At 38.9% G+C, this 23,451-nt stretch overlaps 1 protein-coding gene across 2 annotated transcripts in view; it reads right to left on the bottom strand.

Annotated features, from left to right (window-relative positions):
* SCYL2 (SCY1 like pseudokinase 2) overlaps positions 1 to 23,379 on the bottom strand; it is a 29,345-nt gene extending 5,966 nt beyond the window's left edge. The window contains exons 1-17 of one of the 2 annotated variants that reach the window (XM_035127347.3): positions 23,172 to 23,379; positions 20,301 to 20,505; positions 15,519 to 15,676; positions 14,783 to 14,927; positions 13,258 to 13,407; positions 12,373 to 12,594; positions 11,297 to 11,413; positions 10,463 to 10,588; positions 9,801 to 9,977; positions 8,834 to 8,956; positions 7,955 to 8,068; positions 5,600 to 5,732; positions 5,054 to 5,172; positions 4,044 to 4,144; positions 2,508 to 2,574; positions 2,321 to 2,410; positions 297 to 416 (exon numbers count right to left, since the gene is read on the bottom strand). In XM_035127347.3, coding sequence (XP_034983238.1) covers positions 297 to 416; positions 2,321 to 2,410; positions 2,508 to 2,574; positions 4,044 to 4,144; positions 5,054 to 5,172; positions 5,600 to 5,732; positions 7,955 to 8,068; positions 8,834 to 8,956; positions 9,801 to 9,977; positions 10,463 to 10,588; positions 11,297 to 11,413; positions 12,373 to 12,594; positions 13,258 to 13,407; positions 14,783 to 14,927; positions 15,519 to 15,676; positions 20,301 to 20,477 — 2,139 coding nt within the window. In that variant the 5' untranslated portion in view covers positions 20,478 to 20,505; positions 23,172 to 23,379. Of the gene's footprint in view, positions 1 to 296; positions 417 to 2,320; positions 2,411 to 2,507; positions 2,575 to 4,043; positions 4,145 to 5,053; positions 5,173 to 5,599; positions 5,733 to 7,954; positions 8,069 to 8,833; positions 8,957 to 9,800; positions 9,978 to 10,462; positions 10,589 to 11,296; positions 11,414 to 12,372; positions 12,595 to 13,257; positions 13,408 to 14,782; positions 14,928 to 15,518; positions 15,677 to 20,300; positions 20,506 to 22,911 lie in introns of both variants that reach the window. The other variant, XM_088651967.1, reaches the window with a different exon arrangement.
* Between the last annotated feature and the right edge of the window lie 72 nt (positions 23,380 to 23,451).

Genomic DNA, 23,451 nt, shown 5'->3' with positions numbered 1-23,451 from the left:
TGGATAAGTCCCTTTTTTGCTATGCCCACCATTGGCATGTGCAGGTTGGAAGGTGCCAGTGTAGCCCTCAAGTTGGAAAAGATTAACAACTCCTGGTTTACAAGTAAATGTATGTGGTTACGTTTTTGCCATTCACTCATTTGCAGCCCAACCACTTTATTAAAACGATGACTTCGGATGCTTATATGGAATTGCAAATTGAGATTTGCAACTACTGCAAATTTTACAGGATAAAACTTATTTTTATTAGTTAGCTGCAATAGGACCAAAGATTACAATGAAGACTGAATCCATACCTGTTTGACTGGGGCAGTAACTGTGTGAGGCTGAGGTTTAAGGGGCTGTTGGTTTTTCAATTTTTGTGCTTGTTCTTGCTCTTTTGCTAACTTTTGCTTCTCTTCAAGTGTAAGCGATCCCTTCAAAAGAATACATTGTTAGTGAATGGCATCAACTTCAGAGACATATATTCAGTATTAAAAATGATTCAAAAAGAGAAGAGCCTTGCTTATTTATGTTTGCAAAAGCATTTCTCAAGAACAAGAAAATAAATTCCTCAGTAGACACACATTATATTTCCTCCTAACAGATGAGTTTAGTATGTTTTAATAATAATAGTAATAATAAACTGACTTAAGTGGAATCTATACACATATAAAAACCGTTCTCAAAATGCTTATTTAAAATGATTTTTTTTTTAAAAAATACTGATTCTGCCATAAGGCTCACCATCACCATCTAGTGTCACATTGTATATTGCACTTAAAACACACATAAAACATTTTATTTGCAGTTGAATAGCAGAGTCCTTAGTTGCATCCAGATATAGTCCCCTCCAACTGCACTGTTTTTCCTTTCTTTTTCCTCGCACCTTCCTCTAGTCTGGCTTGTGCTGGAGAAGAACATATCTCTGGCTTCTCCCTTCCCAATGCACATCTTCTCAGTCCAGGCCTTTTCATTTTCCTACTGCAGATTTACAGAGCGATTAAAGTACTGTTTCATTCAGCTTGCAAGTGAGGATGGTGTTTGATCAAGATGAACAAGGAAACTGTCCATTTTAGCCCAGTACTGCCCACACACTGACTAACAGCAGCTCTCCTGGGTCTCAGTCTGAGATTCCTTCCATCACCATAGTTTAACCAATACTTTTAGCTGAACGTATCAGGGATTGAATCTGAGATGTGCAAAACATGTTAACTACTCATTGGGTCATCTTTCTAAGGTGCAAGCTCTGATATTAGAGGTGGCTGAGAAACTAGCTTATGGCTGAGTGTCATAAATATATAAAGAATGAAAATGAAACCTTCTGGTAACTTGCTTGGCCAGTATTTTCTTAACCCTTTTGTACAAAGTTCTCTTTTGGTTCCAATAACGCCTACCCACAGGCACAATGAAAATCTGTTTGTACAATGGGACTTCTGGTTTCTCTTCTCCCCACTGCTTCCCCCATCCAACCTTCCAGAGCTGATTTTAAGAATATAAGAAGAATCTGCTCGATCAGGCCAATGGCCTATCTAGTCCAGCATCCTGTTCTCACAGCAGCCAACCAGATGCCCGTGGGAAACCAGCAAGCAGAACATGAGCACAAGAGCACTCCCCTCCTGTGGTTTCCAGCAACTGGGATTCAGGATTGCTGCCTCCAACTGTGGAAGCAGAACACAATAATCATTGCTAGCAGCCATTAATAGCCCTCTCCTCCTTGTATTTCTCTAATCCTCTTTCAAAGCCATCCAAGTTGGTGGCCATCACTGCATCCTGAGGGAGGGAGTTCCATAGTTTAACTGTGCTGGGTGAAGAAGTACTTTATCTGATCATCTTCACTGGATGTCCATGGCTTCCATTTAACCCATTCTAGAGTAAAAGTAATTCTAGCCAATATTCCAATCTGATTTAAAGATGCAAGAAATTCAACAAATAATTTGATCAGTCATTCTGTTAAGTGCTTCTCTTGCTGTAAAAAGCACGTTTGGCAACAATCAGGATCACTATTTCATACAAGGCTCAGCATCATCTCATGAAGAAATGCTGATTACTTCTATCAGAAAAACACAGGGGACACCATCTCCCTCTACATAAAGTTGAACAATTGGGTACTTCCTATTCCTGACCTCTCAAATCTAGATTCTGAACTCATGAAACCCTTAACTAGCAACACCAAGAAGGAAGGAGTGCACATGGGTCAACCAGGATCCATTTAAATTGGGCTTATCGGGGAGCCTTGGTAGACCAAGATACATAGCTCAGGATATAGAACCCCTGATAAGCATACTGATGAAAAATTCCTTCTTATTTATACCTCGCACAATAATTTATAAAAGCTTACCTTTCTCTTATTTGTCAACATTCCATTCTCTTTACAATCAGGTCCACTAGCTAAGATATCTGTTCCTAGGCTGCTAAACACCTTGTCAATCTGTTCAAATTAAAAAAGATGGATGAAGAAGCATTTATCTTTAAAAAGAATTTGATTAAGCAAATACTGGAATGATCCAATAAAGACAGCTTCTTGCCTGATTGCCTGTATTACTGGCTTTTGTTTCTTCAGGTGGGCTCATTGGATTAGTTATATCGAAAGATCTACAATGCAAAAGTACAATTGTAACAAGGTGCTAGCAAATAGTTTCAGCATAAAACCAACCCATAAAAATGCAAATTATATGTTCCATCTTTAACAAGACAAATGGTAGACAATTTGCTGTAATGAACAGCAAATTCAGTGTAAGAGAATATGTGCTTTGATTCACCTATGGGTAAAGAATTTGCAAGCTACTTTACTTTGTATAAATCCAAAATGATTTCCAATATTAATTTGTATATGTACTTCATGAAGTAAAGCATATCAGATAATTAAAATATAAGCAAAATTAGCTACTATATGAAAGTTTTTAAAAAAAATCTCCTTAAAAAAGAAGATCTTCACCTCTTAGGCTTCACCTGTTAAATAGACAGCACCTCGATCAAGAATATGTATTTTACTTGATAATACCCAAAATGTCATTGCATACTTCTGAAAAATATATTTAGTTGTATCCAAAAGTGTCATTCATTCTATGAATGGGACAGAAAGCAGTTCTCATCGCAGCCTTCCATGCTCCTCCTAAATCTGCTGCAGAGTGTTTCCCATTCCTCTGGAACAGACTTGGGGAGTTGCAGGGGAAAGAGGAGAGTTAAATATTGCTGCCTTCTCCGTTTCACTCATGGAAGTCTTATGGTTTCATGTCATCCTTAGTAAGAAAATCTGTGTTGTAGGTGGGGAGTGTTTTTCAGCCTGAAAGCTGTATTCCCTTTTCGACAATGTTCCAATGTGGAGTGGTCTGGGAGCTGCATTTAGCCTGAGGGTTTTCTATCCCTGCTGAAGAGCAATAACTCGTCTCCCAATTTTGTTTCCCTTTAATAATAGTTTATATAACAAAACCAATAAAAGATTATATATAATATAGGCAGAGCTAGGACTGAAACAATTGTGCTAAGGAAAAGACTGCTATCTGGTCTTAGATTCTGCAATTTCATTTCAAAACAACATAGAAGGGTCATTTGGTTAGCATGGTTTGATCTGCGACATAAAAATTAATATTTAAATTAGTAGGAGACATGGTGGATTGATCCCTTGAACATGAAAAACTGGTGTTCCAAGCTGGTGTTGAAGATCACTGGTGGCTAAGCTACCTGATAAGAGTTGTTATGAAGCTAAAACCGTGCTCTGAACTTCTTGAATACAAATAGCCAACCAACCAAAGAAGGGTTCTTCAGAAATAGCATTTAAGGAAAGGTTGGTAGGATTTGTTAATTCCCAGTCTTTGCCAATACTGGGAACTGGATGGATATGCAAGAAATGCAGACACCAAGTTAAAAACCCATTTATTATAAGGAAAACCAAACTATGCAGATTTCAACTAAAAATATAAAAAGGAAGCTTGAGTGGTATAACAAAGACACTTGAATCTTGAAGGAACAGTGAAAATTTTCCCAATTAGTTTGGAAACTATAAAAGAAGGCTGTAAACTAGCCTCTAATTCACTGTACAAACAAACAATATGCACACTTACTTTTGCTGTTCTTGCATAACATGGATCTGTTCAAGTTTGGTCTTATGCTCAGCTTCCAATTTACATAACATCTCTTTTATGACTGAAATAAAGGAATTAAACTAGAAAAGAAATATATGTATTTTTAATTATTATTTTAAAGGCTGTGCCACCATGAGCAGAATATGCTTTATGAAAACAGGAAATATTCAAAATATGGTAGTTGCTAATCTGTTTTCATTTATTAAATTCTTAAAAGCTAAATGTTGCACAGCATCAATTGTGTCCCTCAGATTTAAGTTGAGGTAAAAAGACAAAGAATTTAAAATATTTTAAAAGGCATATGCTTTTATTCTTCTGAGAAAATAGATCAAAGTAGCTAACAATGGAATACAAACCCCAGTAAAAAACATGGAACAAACAAGGTAGGGAAGTCAAATATGTTATAAAAAGCAGCCTATAAAATGAACAGTTATAAATATTTGTCCTCGTCCTTGCATTTTATCCATATATCTTATTAGTTGACTGTAAGACAGAATATAAGACAGGAAACTAAATATGGATCCCTTGAACATTAGAACTCCCACTAGCTAGAGAGGGGAGAAGTTCTAAGTACTGGGATCAGAGAGAGAAATACATTTCTATCAGCAAAAGAAGATAAGAGTTGTTGAAAGAGAAGGAAGAAACTGGGCAGTAGAATTAGCATCCAAGTACACGTGAGAAGAAACGGTTCACCATATTTATGTAACTGCAATGGATAGCAGCAGGATGTTTTCTGCTTTATAGTGGCGTACAAAATGAATAGCATTTTACAAAAGTGTTGCAATCTTATCTATAGCTGCAGTTTTCGGTAAAACATGAGACTCTCAGGATGGTGGGTTCAAGCCCCACATTGGGCAAAAGACACCTGCATTGCAGGGGGTTGGACTAGATGACCCTCAGGGTGCCTTCCAACTCTTCAGTTCTATGATTCTAAGTCCCAATGAAATGAAGGATATTTACAAACAAACATAGGAAAAACATTATCCTACCTGATTTAGATTAAGATTGTTCTCAATGCTGAGAGGAATCAGATGGGGCAGAACCTTTCCTGCAAGTTGCTCTTTTGTAATTCCCAGTTTCTTATGACTAAACGTACATTTGTAGATACCTTTTATGAAACATTAAACACAATGAATTATCTAATAATCGTGCCTTCACAAAGTAACATCATTATATATTCCTTTGAACCAAAGACTAGGTTAAATGTATTTTTTTTATTTTAAAAAAATCACAAACTACAATTTATACCTTTCTTAAAAGGTGTTCTGCATTTTTCCGAGGGCAAGGGAATGGAGAAACGAAAAGATGCTATATTAATTATTTCTATAACTGTGGGCATTAGTGTGAACTTTAGAAGTTAAACCAAGTCTTTACAGTGTTTGACCAAATTAAAAGAAAACAAAAAATATGGGATATTATTTTAAAAAGTTATAGAATTGTAATGCCTTGTGGAATTGTACATTTAACAGTACCACAAATATTAATACCACAGAGAGACTACTACAGAGAGCACAAGAAACAAAATATCATGTTACCTAGAATTCCCATAAGGACTGCGGGTTCCTTGGAAGGAATTTGTTGCAAAAAAGGCAGAATATCATCAAGAACGAACCACTTATCCAAGTATTCCAAAATCTTTCCCAAACAGACTAAGGAATTTACACGTACCTAATGAATATAAAAACAAACCCTCTAAACTAAACTTTTATAAAAATAGAGAAAACTCTTGAAAATATTAATACAGGAGTTTAAAGATTTTTCAATAGCCATGTTTTCATAGGATTTGAATTTTGAGTTAATTTCATATAAACAATTAATGCTTCAATCCTATACTTACTTGCCTGAGGGTAAGCCCCATTGTACTCAATGTGACTCAATGTGAATAGAACTAATTTCCCAAGGTAAAGCATTTAGGAAGCAATGTGATTTATTTATTTTTACACACACAGGAGCATGCTGGTTGGGAACTACATGTTACAGTAAACATACACTGCTGCCAGTAACAGTATCTATGTGCCAAGCTCTCCCACTCAATTGTGTACTATTACTTAACCAGTGGTATAAGTCACAACACATTTTATTTAATATATCACACCTTTCAACCCAATTTTGGTTGCCAACATATAAAACACTATCCAACACACAATATATAAGAGAAAAAGCACAACCCAATGGTCTTACTTGTTTGAATATTCTAAAACAACCAAACTATGGGTGACATCCAACAGTAGTCATACACAGAGTAGACCAAATGAACTTAATTATTTCACTGGGCCTACTCCAAGTAAGATTAACAATGGTAATTAATAAAATCTTAACTATGACTGTGAACAACAAAAACAGAGAACGTATATAAATCTGGAAAGTACAATCCCTGACCATTGGGCAATGCTGCCCATGAGTGATGGAAGTTGGAATTCAAGAACATCTGAAGGGCACCAAGTTGGGCAAAGGCTGGTGTATGAATGGGGATGGGATGGGATGGAATGGAATGCTGGATTCCTCTAGGAAATAAAGCCTTCTCTCCAGTCCCCACCTCATTTCTGAAGATGGGGCATCTGGAATAAGGCTTCAATTGATTATTACATAATGTAAAGTACTAGTCATATGGAACTGTATCTCACTAGATATCTGTTTCAATTATTTGTTTGTTTGTTTGTTTTCAAACAAAATTCAATAATATTATCCAACTAAAGGCAGGCCATACAAAACCTAAACATGTTAATAGATCATTACTACCACCATAGTAGTGGTGTTTGATAAAAAAAATATCTCTTCATGGAAGGCTCCCAGACTCCAAGTGGATCTAAACATAACTCTGCATTCCACACCCTACTAAATTCTCTGCTACGTTATTTTACTTTGGCACTGGCCTGTATAGTTCTCATTTTGCACGACTAGGGAAAACCAGATACATTCTAATAACCAGTGATTTCAGCAGAGAAAAGTCTTTGGGTAAAGTAAGAACTCTTTTAATCACTGGAATGGTGCTGTTAATAATTCCCACAAATCTAGTTGTTAGAGTCTGAGATGTAAAAATTGAGAGCAGCTTTTTTTTTTTAAGACACATTTTGAGGGTCTTGAGCAGGCACCCCCAAACTTCAGCCCTCCAGATGTTTTGGACTACAATTCCCATCTTCCCCAACCACTAGTCCTGTTAGCTAGGGATCATGGGAGTTGTAGGCCAAAACATCTGGAGGGCCACAGTTTGGGAATGCCTGGTCTTGAGAGTACCAAAAACATATTTTGGCATCAGAGCAGGGAACCTGCAGGAGTAATCAGGTTTTTTTAAAAAAGTTCTTTTTAAAATAAACATGTTTTCATGGGCTTGGGAGAGTTACAAAAAGTTTGGGCATTCATGGTATCACAGCAGGGACCCTCCCAGGAGAAGTAGCAAATTAGGGGGGGGCTCTGACAGACCCCCCCATAACACTGTTGGGCACAATCTGTGGTCTACAGGTTAGTCTCCCCTACCTTAATCCAAAGCATGAAAATGCTCTATTATATAATTCTTGATTTGATGAATCCACCGCATTCAGTACTGCTTAGGAAAGGCAGGTCTATGGTCACACAATAGTATAAGTCCAGTTTTTCACTATATAGATAAATCCTTCAAAACTGGGGTTCTCAATGGAATATACAGTCTATGTGCATAGAGCTGTGTGCAAATAGGCCCCCACATCTGAAGTTGAATGCAGAGATGTTGGGAACTTCTCTCTCCATTTGTTCATGTGGGATGGAGGATTCATTTGAATCCCCTTATAATGAAGCATAACTTGCAATTGATCAGGATATATTTTTGTTTTTAAGAAAGAGAGAAAATTAACAGCAAAAGCAGAAAGACAAACAATTTCAATATGGTTTTAAAGACTTCTGAATCTTCAACTTACAGCAAGAGATGATGTTTGTAAACAGGCATTTTTAATTCTTGGTATCAGTGAATTTTTCATTGATGGATAGTCTATAAGGTTGGCAAACGTAGGAATTATGTTTAAGCAGAGTTCCTGCAAATAAAAGTATCACAATTAGTATATATGAACAATATGCAATTTAAAAAAAAATTAAGTCCACAGTTCTGTCTTTCTCTCTGTCTCTGCTAACACTAAATAAATCATAACATTTTATTTATTTGAAACAAAATTTAGAATTCCACTTCCTTAAGAGTTCAGAGCCACTAATAATAATGAACAATAATGTTTGGCCCTCTTGCCACAGCAAGCACAGCCAATAGTTGGGGGTAAAGGGAGTTGTAGTCCTACAACATCTGGAGGGCCACAACTTCCCTGTTACTGGTGTAGGAAATCCTCCCTTATCAATGTTATTAAAATATTATTGTAGTAACAAAATGTCCAAAATAAGATGATTAAGCTTGAATGCTGCCTGCAAATGTTTTAGGAACTTTATACAATCACAAAGATAATGTAAACTTTCACATGAATCATGACCAGAATGTTTACTAGAGAGAATCCTTTTATCCCTTCTAACTTTCCTAACTTTTCTTTCAGAAAGGGCTTCTGATTTAGTGTTGGCACCACTGATGAAAGAGAAGTGATTTTTTGCCTATACTCCCTTCCCCCTGCTGTTCCCCCGCACCTATCTCCCAGAGCTTCTCTCAACTCCCTGGAATCATTTTCAGGGGGTACTGCAAGTGGGGTAAACAATAGAAAAACAAATAAAAATGTGAGAAGAGGGAGTTCCTTTCAGTAAGCAAATCTCCAGATAGATTTTCCAGCTAGAATGAAGCTGAACAAAAACTGAAATTACCAGACCTGAATCTGAATTGAAGGTGCTTCTAATGCTCGATAAACCATTGGTAGAACACTGTTCTTTATTTCTTCGGGAGGTGTTTTGGTTAGCAGCAAGTCCATTTTTTGAAGAAATATCAACAGAATCTGTTTTTAATAAATGCAATATTGACAAGTGTCAAAGCTTTAATTTTTGTTAATCACTTCCATATATATTACCTTATATAATCAAATATTCATGTAAACATAGCAAATGCACACACTCACCATGTTGCTAGCCTGGAAGCATGGAAAATAAGAACATTCTGACATTATTCTCTATTTTTAAGATAGTAATCCAATAGCATAAATTTGAACTTTCCAAGAGAATGAAGTACATATACAAAGTGCAATGTTCTAGATTGAAAGACAATATATACCCGTTCACTAAAAGCCCAACTAGTACCTAACCAATACACATACTGAAATATGTGGCTGCTTGGAAATATTTCTGTCTGTTAAGCTTAACATCAACATCATCATCATCATCATTCCCTGCCTTTCCCCCTGACAGAAATTCAAGGTGACTTACAGATAAAATAAGAACAACTAAAAACATGTAAATAATAATGATTAAAAATCAATTAAACATAAAAAGAATTGATATTAAAAACATACAAATAATTACAACAAAAACAGTATGACACAAGCTTTTCTCTTAAAACAGTCAATCCCCAGAAGCCTGTTGGAAAAAGAAGTTATTCACTTGCCGATAGAAGGACAACAAGGAGGGAGCCAGTCGGGAGGGAGTTAGTCTGGGAGTAGCCACTGAGAAGGCCCTCTCCCACATACCTACCAAGTGTGTCTGTGAGGGTGGTGGGACCGAGAGAAGGGCCTCCCCCCCAAGATTTAATATCCTGGTGTTCAAAAGATAGCCCTAAACAATATAGCCCTAAACAACTAGGTAGATGGTTCATATGGGACCAGAATTATGTTTAAGACAGAAAAGTACCTGAATTGGTTCCTGCTGTTTAAAGACAGGGTTGAGATCAGGTAGAATTAACTTTATATACTCTTCTTTGGAACATTCCTCTGCAATGAGCAGAACATTAGGCAGAACAAAAGGGACCATGTCTGGGTTCACAAATTCAGATGTCAAGGCAGGCAAAATCCTCTGCACTATAACACGCTGAAAGAAAACAGACATTATTTTGTAAGGAAATAAAATTTCTTCAAAAACCTGCATAAAGCATGCTAGTATTGCAAGTAAAACAGAAGTATTGCAAACTTTTAACAATATTGTTATACAGTGGTACCTCGGTTTGCGACCACAATCCGTTCCGCGGAGCCGGTCGCTTCTGCATATGCGTGTGCTGCGCAGATCGCTTCTGCGCATCTGGGCGCCGTGGAACCCGGATGTAAACACTTCTGGGTCCGTGATGGTCAGAAACAGAAGCGGTCGCAAACGGAGGCGGTCGCAAACCGAGGTTTGACTGTATATCAGTTTGCCTTATAGCACACTTTATAAAATGCCAATTTAAATGAGGAAGTGTTAAGGCCTTTGCCTTCTTACTCCAAGAACACTATCAGAGAGCAGCAATGCATGCTTCAGCTACAAAAGACACAGAGTTCTGTGACAGTACAGGTCTAGTAAAATAATCTGAGATTGCTGACCTTAGGCAATTTTGGTAGAACTTTTGGCAGCCCTTTAAAAAACTGTGACTTTTGAAGATTATCCCTTTGGAATAATGAATCGAAGTACTGTAGTGTCATCGCCCCAACATCATCAAAGAATGGTATCTAAAAATACAGATATTTTTATAAAAAGAAAGTGATATTTGAGGTCATAAGCATGGTATATATTAAACTTTTTCAAAAGCACCATAACATTTGTAGCACAATCTTTTATATGTCTACTTGGAAAAAAGCCCCATTAAATTCACTGGGGTTTACTCCCCAGTAAGTAGATATAATAATAATAATAATAATAATAATAATAATAATAATAATAATTTATTATTTATACCCCGCCCATCTGGCTGGGTTTCCCCAGCCACTCTGGGCAGCTTCCAACAGAAAATAAAACACAGTATTCTATTAAACATTAAAAGCCTCCCTGAACAGGGCTGCCTTCAGATGTCTTCTATGATTGCATATATGATTGCAGATTGCAGATTTAATACAATTCAGTTAAACCCGAAAAAGTATATAACACTAAATTGAATTTCTTTCCTTTTTCATATATATAGAAAACACATATTTTCTAGTTTTGGCAAAACATCCTCCTCTAAAAAAAGAGAACATTTTGCAAAATTACAGTTCCAGTTAATCACTGACTGCTTGTTATCTGGCAATAAAGTAGAAAGTTTAATCTCCTATTGAAAATTTTGATCCAGAATGTTGTTTTTAAAAAAACCCTTCAAAATTTAGCAGTTAAATGCTGCTTATTAAAGCACTTTTAAAAAGGTTTTTCTTATATTCTACAGTTATTTTAAGTAGTCTTTTTACCTTAGTCATTTGGTCTGCATCTGGTCTGACTGCAGGAGCTACGTTTAACAGTAGTTTTACATGCTCACGGACTTCTTCTGGAATGTCTTGAAGGTTATTGGCGCCCAAACGACTAAGCTGCATAAATAAAGCACATGCATTAGCATTAAAACAAACCCCTGCATACAGTATGACTGAAATAGCGCTTGGAATGATCTAGTTCAGGCATGTCCAACAGGTAGATCGTGATCTACTGGCAGATCACTGGACGTCTGTGGTAGATCACTGGCTCCCCCAAAGAAGCTCAACAACTTTGGCTCTTCTAAAAAAAAGCTCAATTTTTTTGCCCTGCACCCCCCCCCAAAACAGGGCTTTCCTCCTCCCCCCAAAAAGCTCAACAACTTTGACCTGAACCCCCCAAAAGGGGGTAGATCACTGCCAGTTTTTAACTCTGTAAGTAGATCACAGTCTCTTGGGAGTTGGCCACCCCTGATCTAGTTGAATGAATTCAATTATCTACTTCAAAAACAAAAACAAAAAAAAAATCCCTGAACTACATGGAAGGTAGTTCACTTAATTGCCAGATAAACAAAATATGTGTTAAGTTCATTTTTTAACCCTGCTCAATTCATGAAAGACAAACCTAGAGCTTCCCTAATGTGGCAACTATTCCCACTTCTGCACCCATTCTACATCAATTTTAGCTGGTTTCAGAGACACTAGAACAGGCCCTGTGGCTGATTTTCCTTATCCCAATGCAACACAATCAAACTTATGAAAATGTGAGTAAAACACATATTTCTACTTTGGTGATGTTCCTTAACAGCAAGGATGAAAGAAACTTTAATGGGGTCTTCTCACACACAGGTGAACCCAGTACCCTCAAACTTGGTGATAACAGGCTCTAAAGCATGAGGCAAGAGTTTTATTTACCCCACATTATTGCTTTCCATGACAGACAAGCCACCTCCTTCAGTACAAGTTAAATGTTTTTTTCATTAACATAGAACCAAAATACAACTTGTAGACATTTTAATACTTTTTTCATAATACTTATGTATTCAAATGTGAATTTAACAAACAGACCCATAAAATACCTGATCCAGCTGTCTGCTGAAACTTTTATAAATATCCTGTTTGTTGACCTCAAAAATAGGTTTTCCATTATTAAACACAGCGTACATAATTGCTCCTAGGGAATACATGTCACTGGCTGTCTCGCAGCTCACTGAGAGGATGTATTCAGGGGCCAAATACTCAGGATTTGGAAGACACAAAGATGGTAAATTTGGGTCCCATTCTTTACAAGAGAACTTTGGCTGGGGAAAAAGCAGCAAAAAGGTTACAGAAACATAATTTAAAGTGTAAGTTTAAAGAAACGTAGCTGGAGTGATTTTCTTTTACATTAATAATGACCTAAAGAGATCTAAATCACTCATGATACCTGAGAGACATTATCCATTATATAAGGTAAGTAAATCCTATGTTTACTCTGAGTGCATCTATTTTTAAAGTTAAGTAGAGTATATGAGGTCTTTACCATAACACATTAAGAATATATAAACAGAACATACTTGTCTATTTCACATTAGCTCTTGGCTAGGTAGCAAGATTATCTCCATTAGCAGTTAGGTAGCCTACCTTCAACATAAATTAAAAGCACTTAACTGGTATTGAATCAATTGTGTGTGGTTTTTTTTTTTGCGTGAGGTAATTAGTATACTATAACAACTCATGACTTCACATATATTAATGGGCAATATGCTACTTCAAGAAAACCTGTATACTTTAGGAAGAGTAAACTGTTTAATTCTTGACTGTGGTCGTATCCCTAAAGTTTAATCTGAACTCAGCAGGCAAATGGGTTACATTATGAAGTTTGTGTATTGTTATGTAGCTAAACAGTAAGAGTTTAATTAAGAGTCCCAATGTTTCCAGGTTGTCCTTTACTGACAATGAAAAACAAATTAAAACCTTGTTACCTCTTGCTCAGATGGATTTATAGATGAGATGCTGAAGTCAAATCCAGTAATTTTCCATGCTCCACTTTTATTCAAAATTATATTTTCAGGAGTAAGGTTGCCATGGACCATTTTCACACTGCTATGTAGAAATGACAAGCCTTCAGAAACCTGTTAGGAGGAAGATATTATTGTCAGGGTGTTTGTTTTAGAGCATTTGGAATAAGTTTAGTTATGATGGTATATGTTGTTTTCCTCCTTGAGAAACAAATAATCCACAAAAGTGAACTGGTCCTAGAAGTGCTGTGGCTGGGGTAAAAAAGGAAAGGGGTAACAAAGTAGGGAGATTCAAGTCCAGATCAATGACCAACACACTTTTACCTTCAATCCTTTGCCAGAACAACAGCCATTAGGCACAGCTGTGTCCACGGCAGCAGTGGTTTTGCAGCAGACCTGGATAACTTGCATAGCTGCTATCTAAATATTCTCACCTTTGTCTTGATAACACCACAGTGTACACCAGAATTTGACAGACCATCATTTGGCATTTAATTTTTCCTCACTTGTGCTTAAGAAAGGGATCAGCCATTTGTTTTTATAGAATGGGGTGGAGAACCTTTTTGCATCCTAAGGGTCAGAGGGCCTCAGTGGAAAAACTGTTGATGACAGTATGCCAGTGTTTGGTCAGGGTCTTTTTAACCAGCCCCCACTACCCACCCCATATCCAACTTGCCCATACAAAAATCACTGTCCCTACAGAACACACACACCCTTTACCTTCTGCCCAACCCCTCTTGCCAGCTAATCTTGGCAGATCAGCCTAGATTAGGGTTACTGGGAGGGTTATTTGAATCCTCATTGCAATGATGGGATGGGGATGAAAATCACATTCTCCATGTACATACCTTCTTCCTAATCTTCCCATCCTACACACCTGATCTCTTACTTTAAATATGACAGAGGTCTTTCCTATCAGTGTCAACAATGTTTTCAGTGCTTTACCTGAAACCACATTTCTGGGATCTTTGAATTTCTTGGGGAAGCTGCTGAGAGCTGTTGAGGACTTTTGAATGTTTCCATAACTATGTGCACAGGTTCAAGCACTGCAGAGGATCCAAAAAATATGCAAGAGACAGTGACCACTAGAAAAAGGCTAAAACTGCTGGTAGAAAGGTCCTGCTCAGTCATATCTAAATAAATAACTGAAACAGGATGGTACTGTGGGAAAGTGGGCATGATATGGGGAGTGTAGGAGAGGTGAATCCAGCAGCCTAGGTTCCCCGTTCCTATCCCAGAGCATATAAACTGTGAGGAATAAAATATAAAGGTTTTCTGCTACAGATAATTAGTTGCCGTGACTTCTTAACACTGCCTTCTAAACAGACAAGGGAAGAAAAAATGTTTCTGCGTTTTGTGAGAAAAGGCAGGTGGCTACAGTGTAAATTTATTGCCTGGTTTATATAGGTTGATGGATAGATATTGAGTGCATAATACCCACCCATGTGTAAGACTACCAACACTACAGACAGGTTACCAATGTGCATACCTGAAGCAAGCCATATTTCATTTCTACATCAAAAAGTTTGTATTCTTTGATGTCAGATGGTAAAGGTGAGGGAAGATTGTCCCAGCTGCCAAGTATGTTAGCCAAACTTGCGCAAACTGGTTCCGTACAAAATGCCAAACAATCCCTAGAAGGAAACAAATATCCTTAGTAAACACCACAAATATACTTCAGAACAAGAGATAAGTAGGTATATACCATAGGTAGACTTTGACTTTGTGACACAGCAACATTTAGGAAATAGACATTATGATGGTGCAGAATATTCAAGAAAAAGCACGAGGTGTTGGGCTTCTTAACAGCCTGAAGAACGAAACTCCATGACAGTGAAATCAGCATTCAACATAATATAAATTTCTACTGCACCAGAGCAGTGGAAGGTTCACAAGGCCTTCAGGGGATCACTATGAGAGAGTGAAGAACAGGTCTTCACTCAAATAAGGACTACATGAACTTGGTAAGTTTTGCTCTGCCAAACAGCAGAAAGGAAAGCAGCATAAACCACATCAGTTGTATCTCTTAATCACTAAAATAATAATGAGAATGTGAATACTTGGCATGTATTCAGAATATGGATACACATTGGACAATTACATGATTTTTTTTGAGAAGTGGATACAGTTTCCAGAAATTACATTGTGTAGATTATTTAATTTTCGAAAAGTTTTGAGCATGTATGAAAACTCAAACCTATACATTGTTTTAGTAATAAACTTACCTAGATTCTTCCAATGGATGTTGCACAGTCAGCAGCCGAGGATGTCGCAGCCTTGTTAGCTGCTGAACTCCTCGTTTTAAGGAATCAATGATTTGATCCTTCTCAAATTTCTGATATTTGTCTATCAGCTTTTTATCAAAAACAAAAACCGCCACTTCCTAAAAATTAATCAAAAAACATTATTAGTGAACTATATGAGAAACTAAAATGCTACAAAATAATAAAATACTTTTCAATAATAAATTGCTTTTGTTGTCTTTGAATTTTAAAATAAATTAGCCACTGCTATAATAGTGTTTTCATCCTGTCTTTACATTATTACAGTGGGCTACTTCAGAAGTTAGGTGTGTTTGTGTGTGTGTAAATACAGGGGGAACTCACAGAAACTCAATTCTGGCACTTCTCAGGTGGGTGCTATTGCCATTCTAAGAGAACTAGGGAAGTGTTAATGCTGAGTTCCAGCACCTCTTTTTCTAGAGAAATAGCATTGTATAGTGTGTGTGCACCCAAGGAAATTTTGAAGGGTTAGAGATTTAGCAGAGGGAAAATGGCAGGAAAAAACACCCTTCCTTTGCAGCCCATCAATGCCAAATTCTGCCCCACCCCACACAGCAACTATATTAACATGGGAAGTTTGCTCCTTAATGTTAACTTGTACTAACAAACTCAACTTGGGTCACATCTAAGAAAAAGAAAAAAAACTCAACAACTGTAACGTTTTCCTAAAAAATAATAATATGGCAACCCTATATTAGAACACCACAAGACTTCTAAAATTATCCAGGAGGTATTGCTCAAAGTGCCATCAGGATGTTACACATGGTAAAACTACAGCAGATAGAAGGGACTTACTGTATTCACATTGAGCATTTCTCATGGAAGAAACCTGTCTGAGCCAACTCTGTACTCTAAAATATTTTTCTTTCGACCAAAATTGCATAGCTACCAGTGTTTTGTTTTGTTTTATAAAAAAATAACTTGAAGGTTTGCTTCTCCTCATCACTGGTAGGCAGGGCAATTCGCTACTGCCAGTTTAATGTGCTCATGATCCTATGTTCAACCAGCAGTTAAGCTAACTCAAGAAGAGTTGTAGAAACGAAAATGAATGTAGGGGCACTGGACAGACACTCCCACAGCAAGTCTGGAAGCTCTGTCAACAGCCACCAGTCAGAATGTAACTCACTGAAACCACACCCAGTTTACCAAAGGACGAAATGTTGCAATTCTAAAACACACTTCCCTGGGAATAAGTCCTATTGAACACAATGGGACTTTAAACTGCACATGGAACTGCACTGCTAAATAAAAACAGGTTGCTAATGTTGTTTATACTATTTTTTCTTCGCACAGTCCACATTTATGGCACAGTTCTTTACCAAACAAGTGCATTCAGCATGCTGCAACCCTTTTACCAAGCTGCTATGTTTTTATTCCAACAGTTTTTCACCTTAGTAAGTTTCTTATTGACATTTACCACTACAACTGACATTATATTAGTAACTAAGTGGCCTGGCCACACATTGCTGTGGGTCATCCCTGTGATTCCCCCCACCCTGTCCTGATCCATGACATATCCTGCCCCTCCTCCCTCCACCCCCTCGGCTCATCCCTGTGTTTCGGTAGGATACCCTTCCCTCTGTCCTCTCCCCTGTATCTCCATACCTTGGCCCCCACCATTGGAAAAGGAACTGTCAGCTTCTTCCCAGCATGCACTTTTGTCTAAGCCCTCTGTCGTCCCCGTGAATTGTTGCTCCCTCCCCCTGTATCTCCATACATTGGCCCCTGCGCACGCATCGTGAACATTTTTATATATGTGGATTAATTTTTTTGAAATAAGAACATGAGAAGCAGAAGTTATTATTGTTTAATTTTATTTTTGTGGTTGTCATTTATTTTGGTGGTTATTGTATGATTTGGGTGTTGTGTGTTTTGTGGTGGGTTTTTTTTTGTTATTTGGATTTTCTAATTTTGGAATAGGTGTTTTGAATGTAGGATGTGGTGTTGGTTTCTTTATTGTTCTGTTTGCGATGTTTTATTTCTCTAGTTGGGGTTGTCATTTAAATTGGGGGGGTTGGCCACTGCAAATATCCGAGGACTTAAACTGGGGAGAGAAAGTGCATGGTTGTTGTTTTCTTTTAAGACGCAGAGGCTTGCAATCAGTCATAGTATAAAGCCTAGGTTAAAAGGGGCACGACTGCCCTTACTTAAAATGGCCGCCGGAGCCTCGCATGTGACACAACGCCCACTAATTTAAAAAGCAAAAACCCCTCGTTGTGCCCCCAAGTGTGTGTTAGTGGAAATGATGAACGACTGCCTAATGCTGCCAGGCGTTTATTAATGCAGCCGCCGGGAGGCGAGGCCTAGTCTGTCGGCCTTGGCTCGGGCTTGTATCTAAATGCGAGCAGAGGCCTCTGCCCTGTATCTCCATTCCTTGGCCGCAGCCTGACTCTGTGGGTTGTCCGGTAATGGCCGCCTTGGTGTATTTAAATGCGAGCTGAGGTCTCCGCCCTGTATCTCCATTCCTTGGCCCCAGCCTGATACTGTGGGTTGTCTGGTAATGGCCGCCTTGGTGGTTTCAGTTGCTCGGTTGATGATGTCATCATTTGGCGCCGCCCTTCAGAGACTCTGCTGGTGACAGCACGCGATCTGCCTTTCTATTGGATGCTGCTGGAGTCTTCAGGCCTTCTGCTGGTGATGTCTAATTTGGGCGCCACTTTTTGTGTTTAATCATTATTTTAGGTGTGAAAGGTGTGGTTTTTTGAAGTAATTTTTACGCCAGATCCTGGTGGGCAAGGTACGCTTTGCCCTAATTTGATGCAATTCGGTTCAGCGGTTACGGTGAAAGGCTGTTATATCTGCGTGCGCAATGCCTACATATCTATATCTATATCTATATATATTGCTCTTTGTTGAAAAGATGCGCAATATTAGTTATTTATCTACTTTAACACTTGTTATACCAGAGTGCAGATACATATATCGGTATAAGTGCCTAGAACTGGAAACTAAGTTTCAAAGGTATGTTGCTGAAATACATTGGAGTAAATCTAGAACTTGCAGTCCCTTAAAACATTTAGGCTACTTTGTTCTGAAGCTAAATAGATACCGTATTTTTCGCTCCATAAGACGCACCTGACCAAAAGATGCACCTAATTGTTAGAGGAGGAAAGGGGGAAAGCTCTGGTTTTTTTTGGGATCAGCTCAAAGTTGTGCAGCTTCTTGCAACTTTTTTTGCAAATGGGAAAAGCCCCATTTTTGAGCATCAGCTCAAAGTTGTGCAGCTTCTTTTGTAAATGGGAAAAGCCCCGTTTTGGGGGGGATCAGCTCACAGTTCTGCAGCTTTTTTACAAAGGGGGAAAGCTCCAATTTTGAGGATCAGCTCAAAGTTGCTGAGCTTACCTTGCAAAGGGAAAAAATCCTGTTTTTATGGGGTTCAACTCACAGTTCTGTATTTTCTTTAGGAAAGGAAAGAGAGCCATTTCTACAGTTTCCAGACAGATAATCTAATCAGCCAGTCACATGTCGCTGCAGCCTCCCTCTGCAGAACATTAAACAGTGGAGGCCTGGGCAAGGGGACAGGGCCTGGAAGGGAGCTAGCGTCCCTTATCTCCCTCCCCGATCTCTTGCAATCAGCTGCTGAGTGGGTTCCTTTCACCTCCCTCTTTCCCTCTTGTTAGCCTTTAGCTCTTCCTTTTTTTATATATAAAAAAAGCACAATCTGCTTTTCGCCCCTGGGCAATCCGGCTCCAGGGACCATGCATTTGCTCCATAAGACGCACAGACATTTCTTCTTACTTTTTAGGAGGAAAAAGGTGCATCTTATGGAGCGAGAAATACGGTAACTGCTAAATCAAGCGGAGCAATTTGTTTGAAACAAATCAAAGGTACACACAAAACCCAATATGAATTACAAAGGACCTGATGTATCTATTTGCAAACAGCCAGAGCTACTTGGAGGTGGCCAGTCTAAGAAACTGTTATTGATTCATTTAATTCTTTGCTATTCTTTCAAGATCTGTTTAACCTCAAGGACATTTTACAAACCATATGAGTGCATATGGTGCACTGTTGGCACCTGTCTGTCTTGAAATTGCGCCTCTGGGGTGGTCAAGAAGCCACTGTGTTAGCAGTACTGAAGTGACCTCCCCAGGGTGGAAGCCTGGGCATTGTGTCTGGAGGTCCTGGGTTGCCAAGGTGACAGAACCCCCCTCTTGGCCTCACTGATGTGGTCCAAAGGAAAGCAGAGCAATATGTTTGGCACCAGCTTGGTTGCAAGAGTTGCTGGAATGAGGCATACAAGGTGACATCCAACTGGGACTCCACTCCAGATTTGTGCAGGGTTTACTCTTTAGCCCTTTCTTCTCCCAAGAATGTCCCGCAAGGCAGCTGAAGCCTGTCTTTGCATGCAGGGGAAGTCCCTAACTCACCGAGGGTTTGAAACCCATCGGCTACCCTCACTTGGTTTAACTGGCCAGTCAAAGCCATTTCTGGGGTGTGGCATGCTGACAGCTTCTAGGAGTCATGGGCGAGAGCTGAGTGCTGAGTGGTAAGCAAAGGTGGACAAATTACCTCAGGAGGAGCATAATGCATCCCCAGCAGAGGTACTCCTCCTGCTTTAAGACCTCGTACAACTTATAGAATAGATACATAAAAATGATAAGTTGCACATACTGTGATATCTTTTTCTAGAACTGTTAAACCATGTATTCTTAGGCAATTGTTCCTTAAAACATCATTGTAATGACATTAGAAGCAATACGTATTTCCCTCCTAAAACCTCACCTGTTTTGTTGATTTTTTAGTGCCATTAAAAATCTTCCAAGCAAGCCCATTGCCACCGCTAGCAATATGCCGTCCAACATCAAATTCCCTGGTAACTGGATTTCCCATGACTGCACTAGTGACATCTGCAGTCACTTTCGTAACCGTGCTCTTCAATTTGTTTAGCATGGACTCCATTGTTATGAATGTATGCTAGTACATTTACCTACAAAGAAAAGAAATCTCAGAATCCATCTTGGAAATTTTACTAAGCAGAACATAGACTCAAAATGTTATTAAGCTGGCATTCAATCTCAGTACTTATATAAACTGAAATATGCTGTCTCAAATAAGAGCAAAAAGCAGCAGTTTAAAATCAGTTTCTATTCCTGTTTGAAGCTGTCAGTATGAGAGATGAAAACCAAGTTGCTACATTTAACAAATTTTAACACAGTTAGCACTTTCTGTTACAGTGGTACCTCGGTTTATGAACACAATTGGTTCCAGAAGTCTGTTCATAAACTGAAGCGTTCATAAACTGAAGCGAACTTTCCCATTGAAAGTAATGGAAAGTGAATTAATCCGTTCCAGGCGGTCCGCGGAGTAAGCGTTCATAAACTGAAGCGAACTTTCCCATTGAAAGTAATGGAAAGTGGATTAATCCATTCCAGACGGGTCCGTGGAGTACTCAACCTGAAGCGTACTTAACCCGAAGCATGGGTGTAATTGGTTCCGGAAGTCTGTTCATAAACTGAAGCGTTCATAAACTGAAGCGAACTTTCCCATTGAAAGTAATGGAAAGTGAATTAATCCGTTCCAGATGGTTCCGCGGAGTTTGTAAACCGAAAATTCATAAACCGAGGTGTTCATAAACCGAGGTTCCACTGTATAATGTAGGTGTTAAAGATATCAGCTGTTTGGACAAGTGAAATAAAAACTGTATCCAAAAAAGGATAAATCCAACAGATCATGCACATGAATAGGCAGAAAAAGTTAATATGCCAGTTAGGTCCACCACAGAATTTATGAAAAAATCAACCACTAGAATTAACATCGCCTTGACTGCAAGACAAGTGAAGAGAGTTCAGGGTGTGCATTAGTTATCATATTTCACAAATACCTGGATGTTTAGAATGAGTTCATTTAAAAGATTAATTGCTGCAGTTGGGTAGGCCGGCAAATACAACTTTTTAAGTTGAGCATTAAATGACCGCTTAACAAATTTAGAAGTATGCCCAAGTGCCCTGAGACTACTTAAATAGCTACTATCCATTACTCAACACAAACAAATCACTGGATCCAATACTCTTATCTTATCACCTATTGTACCTGTGTAGCAGAGTATACTTGTACAGATTTTGTGCATGAACAGGGGAACTGCAGGGGGGACATGAGAAATGCAAAGCCCCACTACACAAGTGAATTTCTGTCACACCCAATTGTGGGCTGACCCCACAATTGAATCTTACTCACATAAAACTGTTGGATGTCAGCTTTGCAATAAGCAACAGATAAAATGGTATCAATATATCATTTAAATTGTAAAACATTCTTCCAATTGATTTCCTTATAAAAACCATGCATTATTTGCATAAGAAATTCAGAGCTTATAAGGAATGGATAATGTACTGCATTTTTTGTTGTCTTGTTTTCTCTTAAAATGTTGAGGATTTATAGTGAAATATCCCAGTATACATGTGCACGCTTTGTCTTTCTCTCTCACATACAATATTATACTTTACAAAATGTTAATTATTGCTACTTATCTATTAATATATATAGATCATCAATAAGACTGTAATACAATCCTACTTTTAGCAGAAGGATAATTTTTAGTTTTCAAAGTTATTTATGATTTTGCCACAGAATGGGATCTACATTTTAAACTAATAAGTCATTCAAGAAAACATAGTCTGATGATATTGCTGCATTATTATAAGCACCACAGCACTGAATTTAGTGGTTCCTATGGGAATTCTTAGTAAAGAATTCAGACTACTGCCACTAGCAACTTTCCCCAGGTGGTGTTTTCAAAGGCTAAGATTTCCATTTAACTGCTTACTGCTGCCAACATGCCTCTGAGGCTTGCTGCCTATATTTAAACTGAATTGTAAGAAGAAAGTTTCAGAAGGAACATTGAACACTCAGTGTATGAGGCACCAGAAAACAATTATGTATTTCCTTTACAGCAGTAGCCTAATGAAGGCTGTTCCCTTAAAATAAGAGGTGTGGCTTAGAAGAGACACCTGACAATCCTCACAAGGGCTTTGCCACATATTGTAATAAGCAAGGGAAGTACACCTAATATGTGCATAGAAGCTCTCACGCCCCTTTTGAATCACAAAAGCTGCAGTTAATGTTCTACATAAGTCACTCGTGTGTGCTTCTGTCAATACAAGCCTTCAAATATATTTTCACAGTAAAATCTACCGTTACTGGACACTTCAGCATTTTTTGTGCGGGATACTTTGCATTTATCATAGCAAGCCTGGTTTTATCTTTTAATGAAGAACCTTTGCTGCTGAAATCCGAGCGACAGTGGAGTAAGAGCAGAAACCTTAAAGAGCAACTGGGGAATTTCAATACCTCGACCAGCCACCTCTCAGCACGGCAGAGCAGCCCTCCCACTTACCTGAGAAAGGGTTTAAGAGCTCCTGCCACACCGCAGGCCTTCCCTCTCCCCAAGTCGGCTGACAGCCACTCAGCAACTGCCTGTTCGTGGGCGGCGGCACAGAAGGGAAGCTCCCCACCCCCAAGCCCTCCTGCCCCACTTTGTGAGCAGCCCAGGCCCAGCCCTACGGTTCTGAGGAAGCGAGCAAGCCCTTCCCTTCTCCGCGGTCTCAAGGCCACGCTCGGCCACCCGTCGCAGCAACAGCCCCGCGGGCTTCTCACCTCAACCTGAAGGGGGAAAGCGCTGCCCCACCACGGGGCGTGGTTGACCGTGCCGCGACCCCCGGCTCTGCTACGCCATGACGGACACCTCAGCACAACCTAACCTGACCGGTTCGAATACAGCGTATATATATATATATATTTATTTATTCCTCTCTCTCTCTCTCTCTCGCTTCCGCCTCCGCTGCTGTCACTGGGAGAGAAAACAGGGCACCGGAGCTGAGGCCGGAAGTCGAGCCCTAGGAAGCCCCGCCCCCTCCGCCTCGCGCCGCCAACGGTG

This window comes from Zootoca vivipara, chromosome 9, assembly GCF_965207765.1.
Source record: "Zootoca vivipara chromosome 9, rZooViv2.hap1.1, whole genome shotgun sequence".
Lineage (NCBI taxonomy): Eukaryota > Metazoa > Chordata > Lepidosauria > Squamata > Lacertidae > Zootoca > Zootoca vivipara.
This window is presented reverse-complemented; position numbering and strand designations above follow the sequence as displayed.